Source organism: Macadamia integrifolia, chromosome 5 (assembly GCF_013358625.1).
Source record: "Macadamia integrifolia cultivar HAES 741 chromosome 5, SCU_Mint_v3, whole genome shotgun sequence".
Lineage (NCBI taxonomy): Eukaryota > Viridiplantae > Streptophyta > Magnoliopsida > Proteales > Proteaceae > Macadamia > Macadamia integrifolia.
Window position 1 is genome coordinate 46,491,778 of NC_056561.1, and position 16,597 is coordinate 46,508,374.

Here is a 16,597-nt window from a genome sequence, read left to right on the forward strand (position 1 = left end):
GTTAGTTATAAAATCGGTTAAATTTGTTGGTCTCTTCTTGGTCCTTTCACTCCTAGGTACCACGTCAGCTGTAAGAGTCCTCCTTGGCTCCTCTGTTTCTATTGAGTTCAGAGATAACATTTTCTGCCCCTTTCCCTTGAAAGGGAACCTTGTACTCAAGGATCAGGTGGGGATAATCCCTAAGGATAGCCTGGACATCCTCCCAAGTAGTAGCCTCAGGTTCCAATCTTACCCATTGAATCAAGACTTGAGGAATTGTAGTCCCTTGGTGAAGAATGGTTCTATAAGACAACACTACCAACGGTTGAATAACAGGGAAAGATCCAAAAGACTGGACGGTTAATTGTGTGTGTGCTGGTATTTCTGGGCTTGGTGTTTCTTCAATAAGGAAACATGAAAAACATGATGTATTCTAAACTCTTGAGGCAGCTGCAATTTGTAGGCTACTATTCCCACTTTGGCAATCACTGAAAATGTCCCAAAATATCGTTTGGAGAGTTTATTAGAGGCTCGATGAGCTATGGAACCTTGCCTAAAGATCCAAAAGACTGGACGGTTAATCACTAACATCAAACTGTAGTTCCTTCCTATGTTTGTTGGCCTGAAATTCCATTCTCCTTTGAGCCTTTAACAGATTGGCTTTGAGAGTGTCTAGAATCTGATCCCGCTGTAATAACTCATTGTCCACTGCTTCATTGCTGGAAGAGTTGGCCACATACCACTGTAAAGTTTGTGGTAATCTCTGATAAAGTGCTTGGAAGGGAGTCATTCCAGCGAAATGGTGGTACGATGTGTGTTAGATCAAACACCAAGAAACACGAATAAAAGGAGACAATAGATCCGTACGACACAGAGATTTAACGAGGTTCATACACCAGGGTGGTGTGCAACGTCCTCAGGCGAAGAAGAAGATGATTCACTATGCAGAAGAGAGATTACACCCCAGCAGCGGCGAGGAAGAACTCGCCCTGAAACCCTAGCTTCGTGAAAACCCTAGAATACAATGACTTTCTCAACAAGCAACAGTACATTATATATATACTCCAAATCGCGGTTCGACCCATCGGGTCGCGGTCGATCCGGTCGAACCATACCGAGGGGGCGTAGCCCCCGCACCTCCATACGAGATCAGTGATGGGCTCCAGGCTTGGGCCGATAGCTTCCATCACAGATCTCAGAAAATTTCCCATTCGGGTTGCCACCAAAATATGTCGGATCGGGTCAATCTTCAAAACGGGTCAAGAATTCGAGACAAACTTAACAATGTGTTATACCAATATTCAGCCCATGGAAAAAACTTTGTCCACTGATTAGGATTGTCATGAACAAAGGCTCTTAAATACATCTCCAAACACCTATTGAGGGCTTCTGATTGGCCATCCGATCGGGAATGATAAGCATTACTCATGTGGAGGTGAGTACCCTGCAATTTAAAGAACTCCTTCGAAAAAGTGCTTAAGAAAATAGGATCGCGGTCACTGACAATGGTTCTTGGCAACCCATGAAGTTTGTAAATGTTATTGACAAACATAGAAGCAACCTTATGAGCTGTAAGAGGCGCTGTCAATGCTGAGAAATGAGAATATTTTGTCAATCTATCAATGACAACCATCACAATAGTCTTGCCATTGGAGTTAGGCAAACCCGTGATAAAATCCCATAGCAATGTCCTCCTAAACCTGATCTAGAATCGGTAAAGGTTGCAATAAGCCTGCTGGAGTAAAATGAAGACTTTTGACTTGTTGACACACAGGGCATTCTGCCACAAATTTTTTTACATCCTTTTGAATATTCTTCCAAAAAAATTGAGAGCCAATTGAGCAAGTGTTCTAGCAACCCCAGCATGTCCCCCGAATGGTGTGGCATGATATTCATGTAGGATTTGCTGCCTTAAGGGCGAATCAAAAACTATGACAAGCCTCCCTTGGTATTTAAGAAGTCCATCTTGAATGGAATATCCCCTGCCTCTTTCTGTACTGGAATGGACAGCAGCATGTAATTGGACTAATTCATCCTTTGTTGCATTTTCAATCCTCAATTCATCCAAAACGTGAAAGAAGGGGGCCGTAATTTGAGTGATGACATTGATAGCTGCATCAGGGACCCTTGACAAGGCATCAACCACTACATTTTCCTTCCGTGGCTTGTAATTGATATCAAATGTGAACCCCAACTTTGAGAGCCATTGTTACTGTTCCGGGGTTTGTATAGTCTGCTCCATAAGAGCCTTGAGGCTTTTCTGATCAGTCCGGATTAGGAATTTGCTACCCAACAAGTACTGCCTCCAATGTAAAACTGCCTCAGTGATTGCAAACATCTCCCATGTACAGATGGAAGCAAGTTGCATTATGACTGATAACTTTTTATTGAAATAGGCTATTGGATGATTGTGTTGGGATAAGATTGCACCGATTCCCATCCCGGAAGCATCAATCTCAACTACAAAGGGACTTTCAAAATCTGGCAAGGCTAAAACAGGAGTTTACAGTGACTGTTTTTTTTTTTTAACTTTTAAAGGCCATTTGAGCTGAGGAACTCCAAAGGAACCCATCTTTCTTTAATAACTCTGTGAGGGGCCAAGCCAAACTTGCATAGCTTTTGATGAACCTTCTATAATATCCTGTGAGGCCAAGGAATCCTCTTAATTCCTTAACACTTGAAGGAACAAGCCATTTTAACATAGCTTCAATTTTTGAAACGTCAACCTTAACTCCAGTAGCAGTCACGATATGGCCCAAGTATTCGACTGAATCCTGTCCAAAGGTGCACTTACTCCGTTTGGCGAAGTAGGAATGCGCACTCAGCTGTTGTAACACAATTTGAAGGTGTTGCAAATGTTCTTCCCAACTCTTGCTGTAGACTAAGATGTCATAAAAAAATACAAGGACAAATTTTCTCAACATAGGCTTGAAAAGCTCATTCATGGCAGCCTGGAAGGTTGATGGAGCATCACCTAACCCAAAGGGCATCACCAATTATTCATAATGGCCCTCATGAGTCCCAAATGCTGTCTTATGAATTTCAGCCTCTTTGACTCGAATTTGATGGTATCCCGATCTAAGATCCAGTTTTGAAAAAAATTTTACACCAAATAACTCATCCAATAGCTCATCTACTGTAGGTATGGGAAACCTATCTCTGATTGTCACTGCATTCAAAGCCCTATAATCAGTACAGAACCTCCAAGAGCCTTCTTTCTTCTTAACCAAAAGAACTGGAGAAGAGAAAGGACTTGTGCTTGGTCCTATAATTCCAGACTTGAGCATTTCAGTCACAATTTTTTCAATTTCTTCCTTCTGATAATGTGGGTATCTATAAGGTTTAACATTGATAGGAGAAGTACCTGGAATTAGGTGAATAGCATGGTCATGTGTCCTCTGAAGTGACAGCGTGGTTGGTTCTTTAAAGACACCAGCAAATTGATCAAGAATAACATCCAATGCAGCCACCACTGTATGCGGTTGTACAGTAGCTGAGATCTGCACCTATAATGAAAAATACTCCTCAACAACGTTTTTAGACTCCATTCTCCTCAAAGTATGCAACTGAATTTGTTGAGGGCAGTGGACACTTTCTCCTTGCAAATGGATTTTCTTTTCTCTCCACCTGAAATCCATTGTCATCAATTTATAATCAAAGACTATAGGGCCCAATAGCTCTAAACTTCTGATCATTGCACCAGATTTCAACATTCTTGCAAACACCCAGGCTTGGTAATTATTCACCATTGCCCACCATCACCTTCAAATCATGCACATGAAGGATTGGTAACCCCAAGTATTCTGCTATCCTTTCTTGAATGAAATTATGTGTACTGCCACCATCGATTAAGGTCTGAATCTTCTTTTGGTTAATCATTCCCTGCACCCACAGAGTTCTTGGCGAAGAATAACCAGCCAACGCATGATACAAGATTTCTGGCCTTACTACGGTAGCATTATCCTCGCTGGACGCTGCCTCAATTGATGCTTGTGGAATTTCTTCCCCTCATCATCCGCCATTAAAAGAAAAAGCTGTTTACTCTTACACTTGTGGCCATGAACAAATTTTTCATCACAATTGTAACATAAGCCCTTCTCTCTACGTTGCTGCAATTCGATAGGACTAAGTTTTTTTTATGGGAAATCAATTGGCTGAATGTTGTAGCAATGGCTTGGGAGGTGGTACAGGAAGAGGTAATAATGAGGTTTAGATCCAAATTGCCTCCAAGAGCTCTTCTTCAATTCATTGAGCTTAGCTTCTTGGAGTTTAGCTAATCCCATTGTTTGAGGCAGGGTGGTTAGTTGAAACGACATTACTTCACATCTAATCTCTGGTTTCAATCCAGAGATGAAACAGCTCACCAAAAATGATGTTGATAGATTGTGACACCTATTAGCTAATGCCTCAATTTTTTCTTGATAATCAAGAACTGTAGAGGTTTGGAAAAGTTTAGCTAGAGCACCTTGGTGATCTTCATATTCTGTTGGACCAAATCTTGCCTCCAATGCATGTGTGAAACAATGCCAAGAAGGAAACTGGGCTTGTTTGTTCATCCATTGATACCATTGCAAGGCTTTCCCTTCCATGTGAAAAGATGCAATTGACAATCGAAGAGCTTCACCAGTGCCATTGAATTCAAAGAACTGTTCTGCCCTAAAAATCCACCCAAGAGGATCTTCCCCATTGAATTTAGGAAAATCGAGCCTCATTGATCTGGCTGGGAAGGAGGGCTGCTCCATGCAAAGAACCCCTGTATTTTCGCCTTGGTGGCCTGAAGATTTTGCACCATGAAGTGGTCTTTTGGTCAGGGAACAATCAATCTTAGACCCCAACAACATTACTTGATTCACCATATCTGCAAGTAATCCTTGCTGATGATCCATCCGTAGAGTATGAGCTTCAAATTGATGTTTCTGAGTTTCTAATTGTTGACTACTCTGAACGGCTGCTTCTGAAAACTTCTTCACAGCATCATCAAGAGTCTTAAGTCTTGTGCTGTCAGCCATGGCTTGAGGCAACAATGAAAGCACCAAATGTTACAGCTCGGTCAGGGAAAAAGATCAAGAACAAGAGTTTGAAGATCAAACTGAAAATCTTATTGAGAAACAGTAAAAATTACAGAAAATTCTGAGTCAGAGTGTCAGTGTACTCGATGAAAACAAGAGGGAGAGGGAGATAGAGAAAAAGAGAAGAGAGAGAGAGAAAGAAAGAGATTGAGTACAAAGTTTACCATTTTCTGCCCCTTTCCCGTGAGGGTCCTCCAATATAACCTCGCATAAACCCTCTTTGCGCAATAGACTCGTCGCATGACAGAGGGTTGAAATCGTCTGTAATTCTAATCTCGTATAATTCCGTAAAATACCATTTTCAGGGGTGACACGTGTATTGATACCAATACAATGGTCCAAATCTGATACAATTGATAAAACCTTAAATCAGTGAAGAATCATTTAAATCAGATCTGGACCATTGCATTAATATCAATACACGTGTTACCCCTGAAGGTAATATTTTACGAAATTGTACGAGATCAAAATTACAGACGATTTTTTTCCAGAAGAGAACCGTAACAACCTCCGAGTTATATCTTTCGTATCTTAGGTAGTCATAAAATGTGTTAAATATGTTGGTCTTTCTTGGTCCTTTCACTCCTAGGTATCACGTCAGCTGTAAGAGTCCTACTTGGCTCCTCTGTTTCTATTGAGTTGCTGTTGCTGTTGCTCCTGCTTGCAACATTACCACACTAGAGAGTTGGGGCAGTTGTGGCCTTTCACATTTGATTGCATATGCTTTTCATAATTCACCAAAAAAATGCATTGATGCAGTTTTTTTTTTTTTTTTTGGGTAATGTTTCATAAATGCAGTTGGAATCTAAAAATAAATATCAAAAAGAGAAACCGGGAGGGAGGGAGGGAGGGACTGAGGAACTATTCAGATGAAAGACAGAAGGTAAACAGAAGTCAGAGATGTCACCTGAGGATGATCCACAGGGACAGAGATGGTCCCAAGGCCTTGGCAGAGAAGCAACAGCTTCCAAGTGAACCAAGACAGCATGATTTCAGGTATTAATGTTAGTATCCGATACCGATATCTGATCGATACCACATTCATAAATGCAGTTGGAATCTGAAAATAAATATCAAAAAGAGAAACCGGGATCTTTTAGGATGATGGTAAAAAGCTCTGACTTGACTCGATTCATATCGTTATTCTACCCCCCGCGTACCAACAACCAACTACCAACACCGTGAACTGAATCCAATCTGCGAGACTTTACAAAAGAGTAACCTTTTATGGCCCTCTTGGCCCACCATACTGGCCAGTCTGTGTCTGTGCCTGTGGGTCCTTTTCTCGACTCTTCCTCTATAGATCCTTATATCTGATCGATACCACATTCCTTAGACGGGAATAAAGGCACAATCAAAAAATCTAACTGCAATTAAAATTAGGAGCGGTGTTGCTGACTGGTGGAGGTGTGAAACATAAAAACGTTTTTTTTTTTTTTTGGTAGAAGTGAAACATAAAACGTTACAGGATGGAAATTAGGAGCCAACTTTAATGCTTTAATGGACCATCATCATCCTTCCTACTTCCCATATCCAGCAATGATGCCACAATGTATTCCTACAAAAAAATAAAAAACAAAAAATAATTTATTGTATTCTCTCCATTGAAATTAACTATAAATCATGGAAATATCTTTATAAAGAAAAGAGTTTTTTTTTTTCTTTCACTTCGGATGAATAAAAAGAAAAAGAAAAAAATATAGCAATTAATAGATTTATGAATAGTAAAAAGATCATCCTTCCTACTTCCCATATCCAGCAATGATGCCACAATGTATCCTACAAAAAAACTCACCAATATCTTTACTTAATGGTAGATGCGCGTGTGAACATAGAAAAATTCCTTGTAATCTTTTATGAGATATACATTATTAAGGAGGGAGATATCTAAATAATGGAGTATGGCCCCATTCCAAAACTGTCTCTCAATGTCGTATAATGATATAGAACCATCTTAAAGTCTGATTCTGATCCCAATTTGACATCTTGAGTGCGACGTTATTCATACAAGGGGTCGCATATTTAGTAGGAAATAGGTATATGAAGGATTTTTCATAAATCATATGTTTTTTTATATGATTTATTATTATTATTTTCTTTCACCTACTTGAAAATGTGGATCCCACATGGATGAATTTGACACCCATTGACATGCCATGTAGATTCCTCTCTACACTGGCTATGTGGAGAACCCTCACGCATATTTCCGCTCATATTTAATTAAGAATATCTCATTCAGAAAAAAAATAGAGAGAGAACCAAAATGTTTTGTGAGGAGAATGTAAGGAGGGGTGGAGAGTCTTCTGGGGGAGTGCAGCCTCTCCCCATAAACTCTCTCTCTCTTCTATCCATATACATCATTTCATATGGGGAAGGAGTGAGAGACACACTGTGGTAGAGAATGTACTCTCCCACAAAAGAGCATTATCCCGGCAATATATTAACACTCTCTCTCTTTCTCATGGAATACCCCATACGTACGAAATCAATTCGGGGATAATTTGCTTCAGCCACTATCAATTGAGACATTCGGAAGGGGTGCAGAGGAGAATGTAAGGAAAAATTACATGATTACCCACTTTTGGGTTTTACTTAACAAAATTACCCAACTTGTGTTTCAGTTAACAACAATCTACAAAATCAGGTTTGGGTTTACAAAATTACCCAGAACAGTGATTCTCCCTCAATTGTGTTTGTTTTCTTACCATTTTACCCTTGACTTCATCACCCTACCTGCTCCTATCACAATGTTCACTTCGAGCACCATTCCGATTCTGATCACCAAGGCCACGGTCACACGAAGCACTGGCAGCCATCCAGGCTAGCAGCCGTGGTCATGAAGGGTCAAGGATTTAGGGCCCGGGGGGGTCTGCCTTTCATTATTCAGGCATTTGGAACCTGCAAATCGGTTTTATGGAGGTGTTTCGATAAATTTTTTTTTTTTGGCAAGAGCTACCCTAGAAGTATGCTGCACCACCTCCTTTTGTTCTCCTACGCAATGGACCCCCATCTCTCTCTCTCTCTCTCTCTCTCTCTCTCTCTCTCTCTCTCTCTCTCTCTCTCTCTCTCTCTCCAGCACACCTTGCAGCTGTGAACAATAGAGCAGCCGCCGGAGAAAAATAGATGCAAAGAGGACAGCAGGGACCAAATGGAGGTGTTGATGGAGAAAGGCAGCAAGGGAGGGATGGAAGATAGATGTGGTCAGCGGTTGAACGATTGGGATGCTGGAGGCTAGGCGAGGAATAATGTTAGTGGCGAGAGAGAGATAGATGCAGAGAGGGCCGGTTTGGATGTTAATGGCATAGAGCAGCAAGGGAGGGAGGGATGTGGTCAGAGGTTGAATGATTAGAGTGATGGAAGCTGGGCGAAGGATGATGACCGAGCAAAACAGAGTTTGAAGAATAAATATGAAACAGAGGAAGAACATAGAGAACAATGTCGTCTGATTTCAATTATAGATTCGGATTCTCTCCATCGACTTCTTGTGCTACGCTTGAAATCAAACTCTTATGTGTCAAGATCACACCTTTAGGCAACCCAGTTGTCCCCAGAGAGAATGGGAGTGCAATCGGGTCATTCTAATCAATCGAAACCGTTCCTAAATCCTTCTCATCTGATTCTGAGATTACCGAGAAATGGAGGAAATTTTCTGGTGGATCATCAACGGTAATCACCTTGAAATCTTCTCCAATTTTTTGGATTCATCAATGGAATTGTTAAGCTTAAAAACGTATTGTGAAATTTTGTTTCAGAGGCTTTGAATTGCTTGAAAATCTATGTTTGTGTATAGAATGGGTTTGTTGTGGTTACGGCTCCAATTATGGAAGCTCCCATGAATGAGAGGACGAATTCAGGGGAGTTTTGGGAGAAAATTATGATGAAATCCCCTTTTTTTATGCCGATATTTGATAACCCAACTACGGGTTTTAAAAGATAATATGGGTTTTCTGAAAATGTGTATATTCAGCCATTGAAGCTAGAGATTAAGCAAGGTTGCTTTGCGAATTCTGACCCGTTTTCAATGCAGTATGTGTGGAGAGGGAGGTGGTTTGAGATGGGAATGTTTGGAAGTTGATTAGAAAATAAAGGTTTCTTTGTGTGATGGTTTCTCTATAGATATTGAGGTTTGGGAAGAAGGAGCCAGCACACCAGTGATGCGCAGGAGTTCACTCACAGGCGGAATCTCTTCAGTAGATCATCGGTAAAATCCATTACAGCTTATCCATTAGAACCGGAGAAAAAAATTGCCGGAAATTGGAAATACACCATTAGAGAAACGATAATTTTTTTAGGAGCAGGGCTAGAGAGGAAAATAGAGGGTTGTGGAGGTGAAGATACTCGATAAATCACTGAGGATGATGGGGTAGGGGCAGGGAAGGGCAAGGGCAAGGGCAAGGGCAAGGGTTGCAGGGAAGGGGATCGGACATTGGAGAAGTAGGGTGTAAGAACTGAGGGGTAAAATGGTAAAAAAAAAAAACATGATTGAGGAAAAAACACTATTTTGGGTAGTTTTGTAAAACCAAACCTGATTTTGTATATTGCTGTTACCTGAAACACAAGTTGGTTAGTTTTGTAAAGAGAAACTCAAAAGTGGGTAATCATGTAATTTTCCCTTAGGGTAACAATACATCAAGGGTATTATCTATCTTATATTGTATAGGAAGGCATTTATGACCATTGATGATGGTAGGGTAGGATAACTTTTTCCAAGCCGTTTTATCTTTCTTCATTAATGCATTCCCAGGGCGTTTTGTCTTACAGCGCTTTCCCACTAAAAAAAAAATATATATATATATATATATAAATAAATAAATAAAAATATCAAACCTTCTGTTGAGATAATGGTCTTAGGTAGGGGTGTAAGCTTGGCATTGATAGCCTGGACCTGCCCTAAACCTAATTCTTGTCCAACTCGGTTATGAGGGTTAGGGTTAAGACCTAGCCCTTGCCTCGCCCAATTTGGCCTGATTTAAACCCTGTTGTATTATTGTGTTTAGTAATAGAGTTCCCATTTCTATACACCTATATCATGTATCATACAAGTGTTACACAAACTGTCTTTACGACTTTAACTCACATCATGTGTTTGTATGATTTCAATCCACATTATGTGTTATACAAGATAATGGTCTTACTTATTGGGTTGGGCCTGAGTTAAGTTTTGGAGACCTAAAGTTAGGTTGAGGTTTTAAGAAATTCAGCCCAACCCAGCCTTGTTTCACCCCTAGTTTTAGGTATCAACAATACTAATCTGATACGGGTTGTTAACATCGTAAGAAATCACAAAAATAACTATTAGTCTAATGGTACTGGTATCTTTTAGGGAAAAATTGTCCAATATGCCACTACAGGCCGATACTGATCATGGTATCGGTTATAAATACTGATAGTACCGATGACAAACCAAAAGCGTTACCTAAAACAATGCCTGAGACGGGTACCATAGTATACTTCTTTTGTGATAAGCACATAGATTTCTGATTTCGATTCAGTGTCCCTATCCTCCGGTCCTCCCACAAAAGAAGCAAAATAACTAACCCCTGGGCCCTTGCAAGGGCGTTTTTCTTGTGTTTTTGGGGTGAGATGGCAAGGGCGTTTCACGTAGCACTTTTCGAGTCGAAGCAAGGTGGTATTTTTAGTAATTTTTACCCCAAAACAGTACACACGGTTGAGTTATTTCCTTTTTAATAGAGTTATATAAGGCAAATTATCAGTTTTTTTTTTTAATTATATTTATATTTTATTTAAAATCATACTATTACAATCCTTTGCGAGAACAATTTCCCCGGTTTCAGATGGATACCGTATAAAACCTTCTAACCATCGATTCTCCAAGGAGGAGTCAGAGAACATATCGATCTTAGGTCGACTGGATTTTATTCTGTTCGATCCAAAAGAGGCTTAGGATTTCTCTTCGACTACATCGAGGTGGTATGTCCTCAGATCTACAATCTTACTTTTCTTCGCACATTGACATCAGATCCGTTTCGTCTCTGTAGAAAAGATGTGATTTTTGTGCTCAGATGTTGAAACGTTATTTATTCTCTTCTTTCTATTCGTGAATCTTCGCCTTCTTTTTTTTTTTAATCTATTTTGATCGTTTTTCCTAGTTTCTTCTACACAGCTGTTCGTCTTTTTGCAGAGAGTTATATCGATTTTATTCTCGGTCCCTTCTTTAGAGGGACCCGATCTAAGGCTACCTCGGGACCGGAGTAGTTACAGGATTTCATTGAGATCGCATGCAGTCTCTTGAATTTTTTACGTTCTAATGCATTCTCGTATTTTATGTCCTCTTTGAATGGAGTTGTTTTGACTTTGCCCTTCAATAATCGTTGCTTTATGATTGATGTTCTACTAATCGTGAAGGCTGTTTTCCATTGCATACATCTGTTCCCCCAACCTCAAGCCTTAGTTTGGCCTCTCATCAATTTCATTTTTAAATGTTTTAAAATCTGCTTCGGCCTCCTGTTGGGGGGATTGAAATTCTGTATTCATCGCGTCTTATTCTGCAGGCTTTTTCTAATATTATGCCCTCTTTATTTTGTGTTGAATTTTCGTGTCCGTTGTAAGATCTCGACTATAATTGAACAAGGAAACATATGAAAGAATCGAGGAAGATTCAAACTTTGCTTAGATGCTTGCTGCATTCTTTTACTTAATGGTATTGATGCGGTCATTAATTTGCTACAGATATTGGCTGTTGACATGGCTTCAACAGCTGGAGCAACAGCATGGCTGAGAGGAAGGGTGAAGGCTGTTCCTTCTGGAGACTGCATGGTGATCATGGGAAGCTCAAAGGCAGAATTCCCACCAGAGAAGACAATCACATTGTCCTCTATAATTGAACAAGGCTATGAAAGATGCGAGGAAGATTCAAACTTTGCTTAGATGCTTGCTGCATTCTTTTACTCGAATTCTACTTGTGGATTACCTTCACAAAGTGTTTTCCTAATAATCTATCTTAGATTACACATGCTTGTCCACCAACATAGAGTTTGTATCTTCCAAAATATTTGCAGAGATGTGAGAGTTCCTCAATTGATTCTGTCAGTGAATCTCTTCTATGAAGAGAAGTAATCATCCAAGAAAATGAAATTACTCATAGCTCATGGAGCTGTATGTTATTATTTGTGGAATTTAATGGCTGCAGTATGCAGATAATTGTTTTGGTTTCCCATTACCTTTTGGCATTTGCTCCCTTCGGCGCAATGTTCATTGGAATTTTGACAAGACAGTGGCTTGACATATCAATGGCCTATTCAGAAGTCAGAACTAAGACATGAATATGTACCGTTTCCGTGTCAAGAATGTCTTTTGTACATGTTAAATTACTTGATCACTCTTTTGTACTCATTGCTGATGCTGATGATATGTTGTTGTCAAATATTTATCAATACTATAGGCTCGTAGAGGTGGTGTTGATGAGCCCTTTGCATGGGACAGCCGGGAATATTTGAGGAAGCTCTGCATAGGAAAGGTGCTGCTGCTGGAGCTTTTCACTCTTCATTTGGTGATTGTACATTTGTACTATGCTTAAAGAATATGCCTCGTCTAATTTTGATGATCTTGGCTTGATTACCACAGGATGTCACCTTCAAGGTAGATTACACTGTTCCATCGATAGGACGAGAATTTGGATCTGTTTTCCTTGGTGATAAAAATGTTGCATTGCTGGTTGTTTCAGAAGGCTGGGCAAAGGTTGTTCCTTTTTCCTCTGCGCATATTATAATTTGCAGCTTCAGAGTTACTTTTCAAATCACCTGATATTGCATCTGGCTTCTTTTGACCAAATAAAATATTATCCATGCAGGTTAGGGAGCAGGGCCAACAGAAAGGAGAGGTGAGTCCATTCTTGGCTGAACTGCAGCGTGTTGAAGAGCAAGCTAAGCAGCAAGGTTTAGGCCGTTGGAGCAAGGCTAGTCTACCTTCACTGACCCCTCTCTCTCTTAATCTGTAGAACAGTTCAGAAATATATTTTTAACTTGCCTTTTCCTGTGTTTTTTGAGAAAAAAGAAGGTTCCTGTGATTGTTTTGCTCAGGGATGAGCAAACCCTCTTATGATTTTCTGGAGTGTGTGGGTGTGTCTGTGCCATGCTTATCGCTGTTATCTGATCTGCCGTTGTCTTGTGTGAATCTTACTTCCTTTTCAGTGTTTCTATACTGGATCTGATTGATTATGCCAAACTGGATATCTGTTAAGTTTTTTTCCTCCCTTGGGGTTGGAGACCATTAAGGTTGGGGGTATAGGTTCTTTTGTTTAGACTTTTGGCATTGATGTAGTAACAATGTTGGGAAGCACTATCAACCATTACATGGATTAGATAGAAGCATGATGAGTATTTGTATGAAAAATGCATGTCGGGAAGGATAAGTTGTCTGAATGACATTTCCATTCTCAATTGCACCATAGCATTGATAGCATAGACTTAATTTCGCCAGACCTATGGGAACAGCCCTATCTGTTGTAATACATCTGGGGTGACATGTCTGTTGTTTTACACTCATAGCAGGTCCCTGGTGCTTCAGAAGCATCTGTCCGGAACTTGCCTCCCTCTGCAATTGGAGACCCCAGTAATTTAGATGCAATGGGACTCTTGGCTGCCAATAAGGGAAGGCCAATGCAAGGAATTGTTGAGCAGGTTCGTGATGGAAGTACTGTTCGTGTCTACTTGCTGCCAGACTTCCAGTTTGTACAAGTTTTTGTTGCCGGAATACAGGTAAGATATCAAGAAATTATCAATGTCCTTCCAGTGTTACCCTGTACTCTTTTATTATGTTCTTTTCTCATACCCGTTTGTCTACTGAATGCTTACATACATCCTATATCTTGGAATTAGTCCCCATCTATGGGAAGAAGGGCCGCGGTAGAGACAGTTGTTGACGCTGAAGTAACCTCTGATGAACCAAATGGAGAGACTTCTGGTCAACCTCAACAACCACTAACATCAGCACAGAGGCTTCTAGCCTCTGCAGCATCATCTACTGAAGTTTCTCCAGATCCATTTGGAAGGGAAGCTAAACACTTTACAGAGATACGTGTTTTAAATAGAGAGGTAAGTTGGTTTCTATGTTTAAATCCTCTTGTGCATCAGTGAACCTGTCAATGTTCCCAGTTTCATGTTTGATTTGGCAGGTCCGAATTGTTCTTGAAGGTGTAGACAAATTCAGCAACCTTATTGGATCAGTATATTATCCTGATGGTGATTCAGCAAAGGATCTTGCTCTGGAGCTTGTAGAAAATGTATGTCGTTTATTTATGCAATGCATCATATTTTGTGCTATTTATTTTTTATGGCTATTTTTGTTGGCACTTTTAGTTGATGGGTGCAATGTCAAGAATTGGTCTCTGTTCCGAGTAACTATGATTGGAAGATATAAGCAATGATCCTGTTGCAATGTATTGAACCTGCAAATAAGCAGTGGATTTGGTGCTTATTGATTGTTCTTCTAAATGTGGGGGAGAAGAAATTTGTTGGAATTAAAATATTTTGTGTGCTGTACTATGAATTGGTAATATTTTTCTTAGTAGTTATACAATATGAATTGAGTTTCTTAAATCTCTTCATTCATACTCCTTTACACTATGCAACTGTTGTCTTAGCAATGTGCGCTTTTACCATTTCATATGATAAACCCCCCCCCCCCAAAAGAAAAAAAAGAAGAAGAAAGTTTTGAGGGAAATCTGAATTGACAACGATTTTCTTGGATTTCATTTCCTATTGATTATTCTGCAAAATGAGAATGGGAGATCTTAATTCAAATGTAGGGAATTAGATAAGTCAGACACTAACTAATGTTTATGCATTTATTTCTCACCTTCCTGTAACTGCGATTAAAATTGAGCCATAACTAGTGGAACTGCACAAAAACAGATCAACTTTGCTATTATTACCATTAATTGGTGGAAAAAAAACAATTGACTAGAGGAATTGAGATTGACAGCATAACACAAAAAACTGCCTCCTGGAAAAATCAAACAGCTCAAAGAAAGCAGGCATAAAACAATTGCCTATACAACCTAAGAAGGACCCGAGCAAATACAAGATTAACCACCACCAATGCTGAGCCAGGAAGAAAATCAACACAGCACCACGAAGGCAACAACTTGATCCAGACTTCGAAATTCAACCATGAAATGCCCCAAAAGATTGACCAACTAATTGGAGACACCACAAAGATAGAAGACCTGAAAGAAGAAGAGTAGAGGATGGGGTCATGGAACAACACTTATACACTGACCCTAGAACTAGATTTTGTCCTTTATCACTTGAAGATTTGTCTGAGAGCTTCCACTGCAATAACTTTGGACCTTCCCTCAATTTTTCCCTTACCAATGCCACCCGAAATGCTGTTATTGTTGTTGTTATAACAGTTACAGTTGTTATCTTTCCCAACCTGCTATGTTGCCGACATGCATTGGTCTATCAAGCAAGCAATCAGGACCATTTTATGGGTCACGTTTCATTCTGAGACTAGCAGGGAAGTGCCTCAAAGTTGATTCTGAAGTTGTATAGAATTACAAAAACGCCACTACATTCAATTTGTATAAAATGGCCAAGTTTCCTGGGTGGTCTGATAAGAGAAGGCTGTATTAACAACCTGAATATATGCCATATGGCTACTCTGTTGACTCAAATTTCATGGATGTGCTGGCCACATCATCACACATATCAGTCTAGCAAGTGTCAGCCATCTGATTTACCACTTGTAGTGAATATTGGATGGAAACTTTAACTTTGGCAACATTAGGGCGACGTTGAGTTAATATTGGAGATTAAATGATAAAAGCTCCAACATGGTTCGCTGCGGAGTGGGGTCCCAAAACTTCACTTGTGGCTAATCCAGTGGTTAGTTTTACAATAGATTCCTTTCACATGGCTAAAGAAGCCAGCGTCAAGCTGGGCATTTCTTGACAGGGCAGTTAAGTGCAATTTTTCCCATTATAAATGATTGGCCCATGAAACTTTGGACTCAATTTGGGGCAGATCCTCTGCTCATTTTGGGATGAAATTGGACCAGGTGAGTTGGTGGGAGTGGGGTTCCCCATCACATTGACCCACACACATTCATTAATAGCCTACCATATGGCTACAGTGCAAGTCCCTATGAAAAACACAAACATTACTAATTGTAGTGATATTTAGTTTTCTCATCAGTTGTTTGTAAATGGAGCCAGGCAGATGTAGCTCCATCCACGGCCCATGCCTTGCCCATTTGGGAACTTCAAGAAAGTTGACATCTCTTTAAAAATTAAATCAATTAACAAAAACAATGTTGGTTCTACCTTCTCATTTTCCTTGTTAGATCGGCGGCTTTGAAACGGTTGTTTTCATATCCTTTTAGAGTGAGGATACAAGTATCAGCTGTGGCCCATCTGTTTTGTCTTTGGCTAGTATTTGCAAATTGTAGCTAACTTAGGGTAAGGATCAGAGCCAACCAGACTGATTACTTTTGGGATTCATTGGGGCATTTGATGGCTTTGTTTTAGAATATAATATATTTTTGGATGAATATCAAAATTAAATACAAAGGAAAAAAGGGGGGGGGGG

The 16,597-nt window shown here is 39.9% G+C and overlaps 2 protein-coding genes across 2 annotated transcripts in view; one reads left to right on the forward strand and one right to left on the reverse strand.

Moving 5' to 3' along the window:
- Positions 1–1,266: 1,266 nt before the first annotated feature.
- On the reverse strand, positions 1,267–5,195 carry LOC122078897. The gene is made up of 2 exons (XM_042645094.1): positions 3,344–5,195; positions 1,267–3,148 (listed from the first exon to the last, which is right to left on the reverse strand). Exon 1 carries the CDS (start codon positions 4,986–4,988, stop codon positions 4,116–4,118), a length of 873 nt encoding a protein of 290 aa, XP_042501028.1. The 5' UTR covers positions 4,989–5,195; the 3' UTR covers positions 1,267–3,148; positions 3,344–4,115.
- A 5,612-nt stretch (positions 5,196–10,807) lies between these two features.
- The window catches only part of LOC122079580 (ribonuclease TUDOR 1-like), an 11,426-nt gene continuing 5,636 nt past the window's right edge, over positions 10,808–16,597 (forward strand). Inside the window, 8 exon segments of the mRNA XM_042646164.1 lie at positions 10,808–10,979; positions 11,739–11,901; positions 12,446–12,525; positions 12,633–12,746; positions 12,859–12,963; positions 13,559–13,765; positions 13,886–14,101; positions 14,182–14,289. Of these exon segments, the coding sequence (XP_042502098.1) occupies positions 11,754–11,901; positions 12,446–12,525; positions 12,633–12,746; positions 12,859–12,963; positions 13,559–13,765; positions 13,886–14,101; positions 14,182–14,289 (978 nt within the window). The 5' untranslated portion in view covers positions 10,808–10,979; positions 11,739–11,753.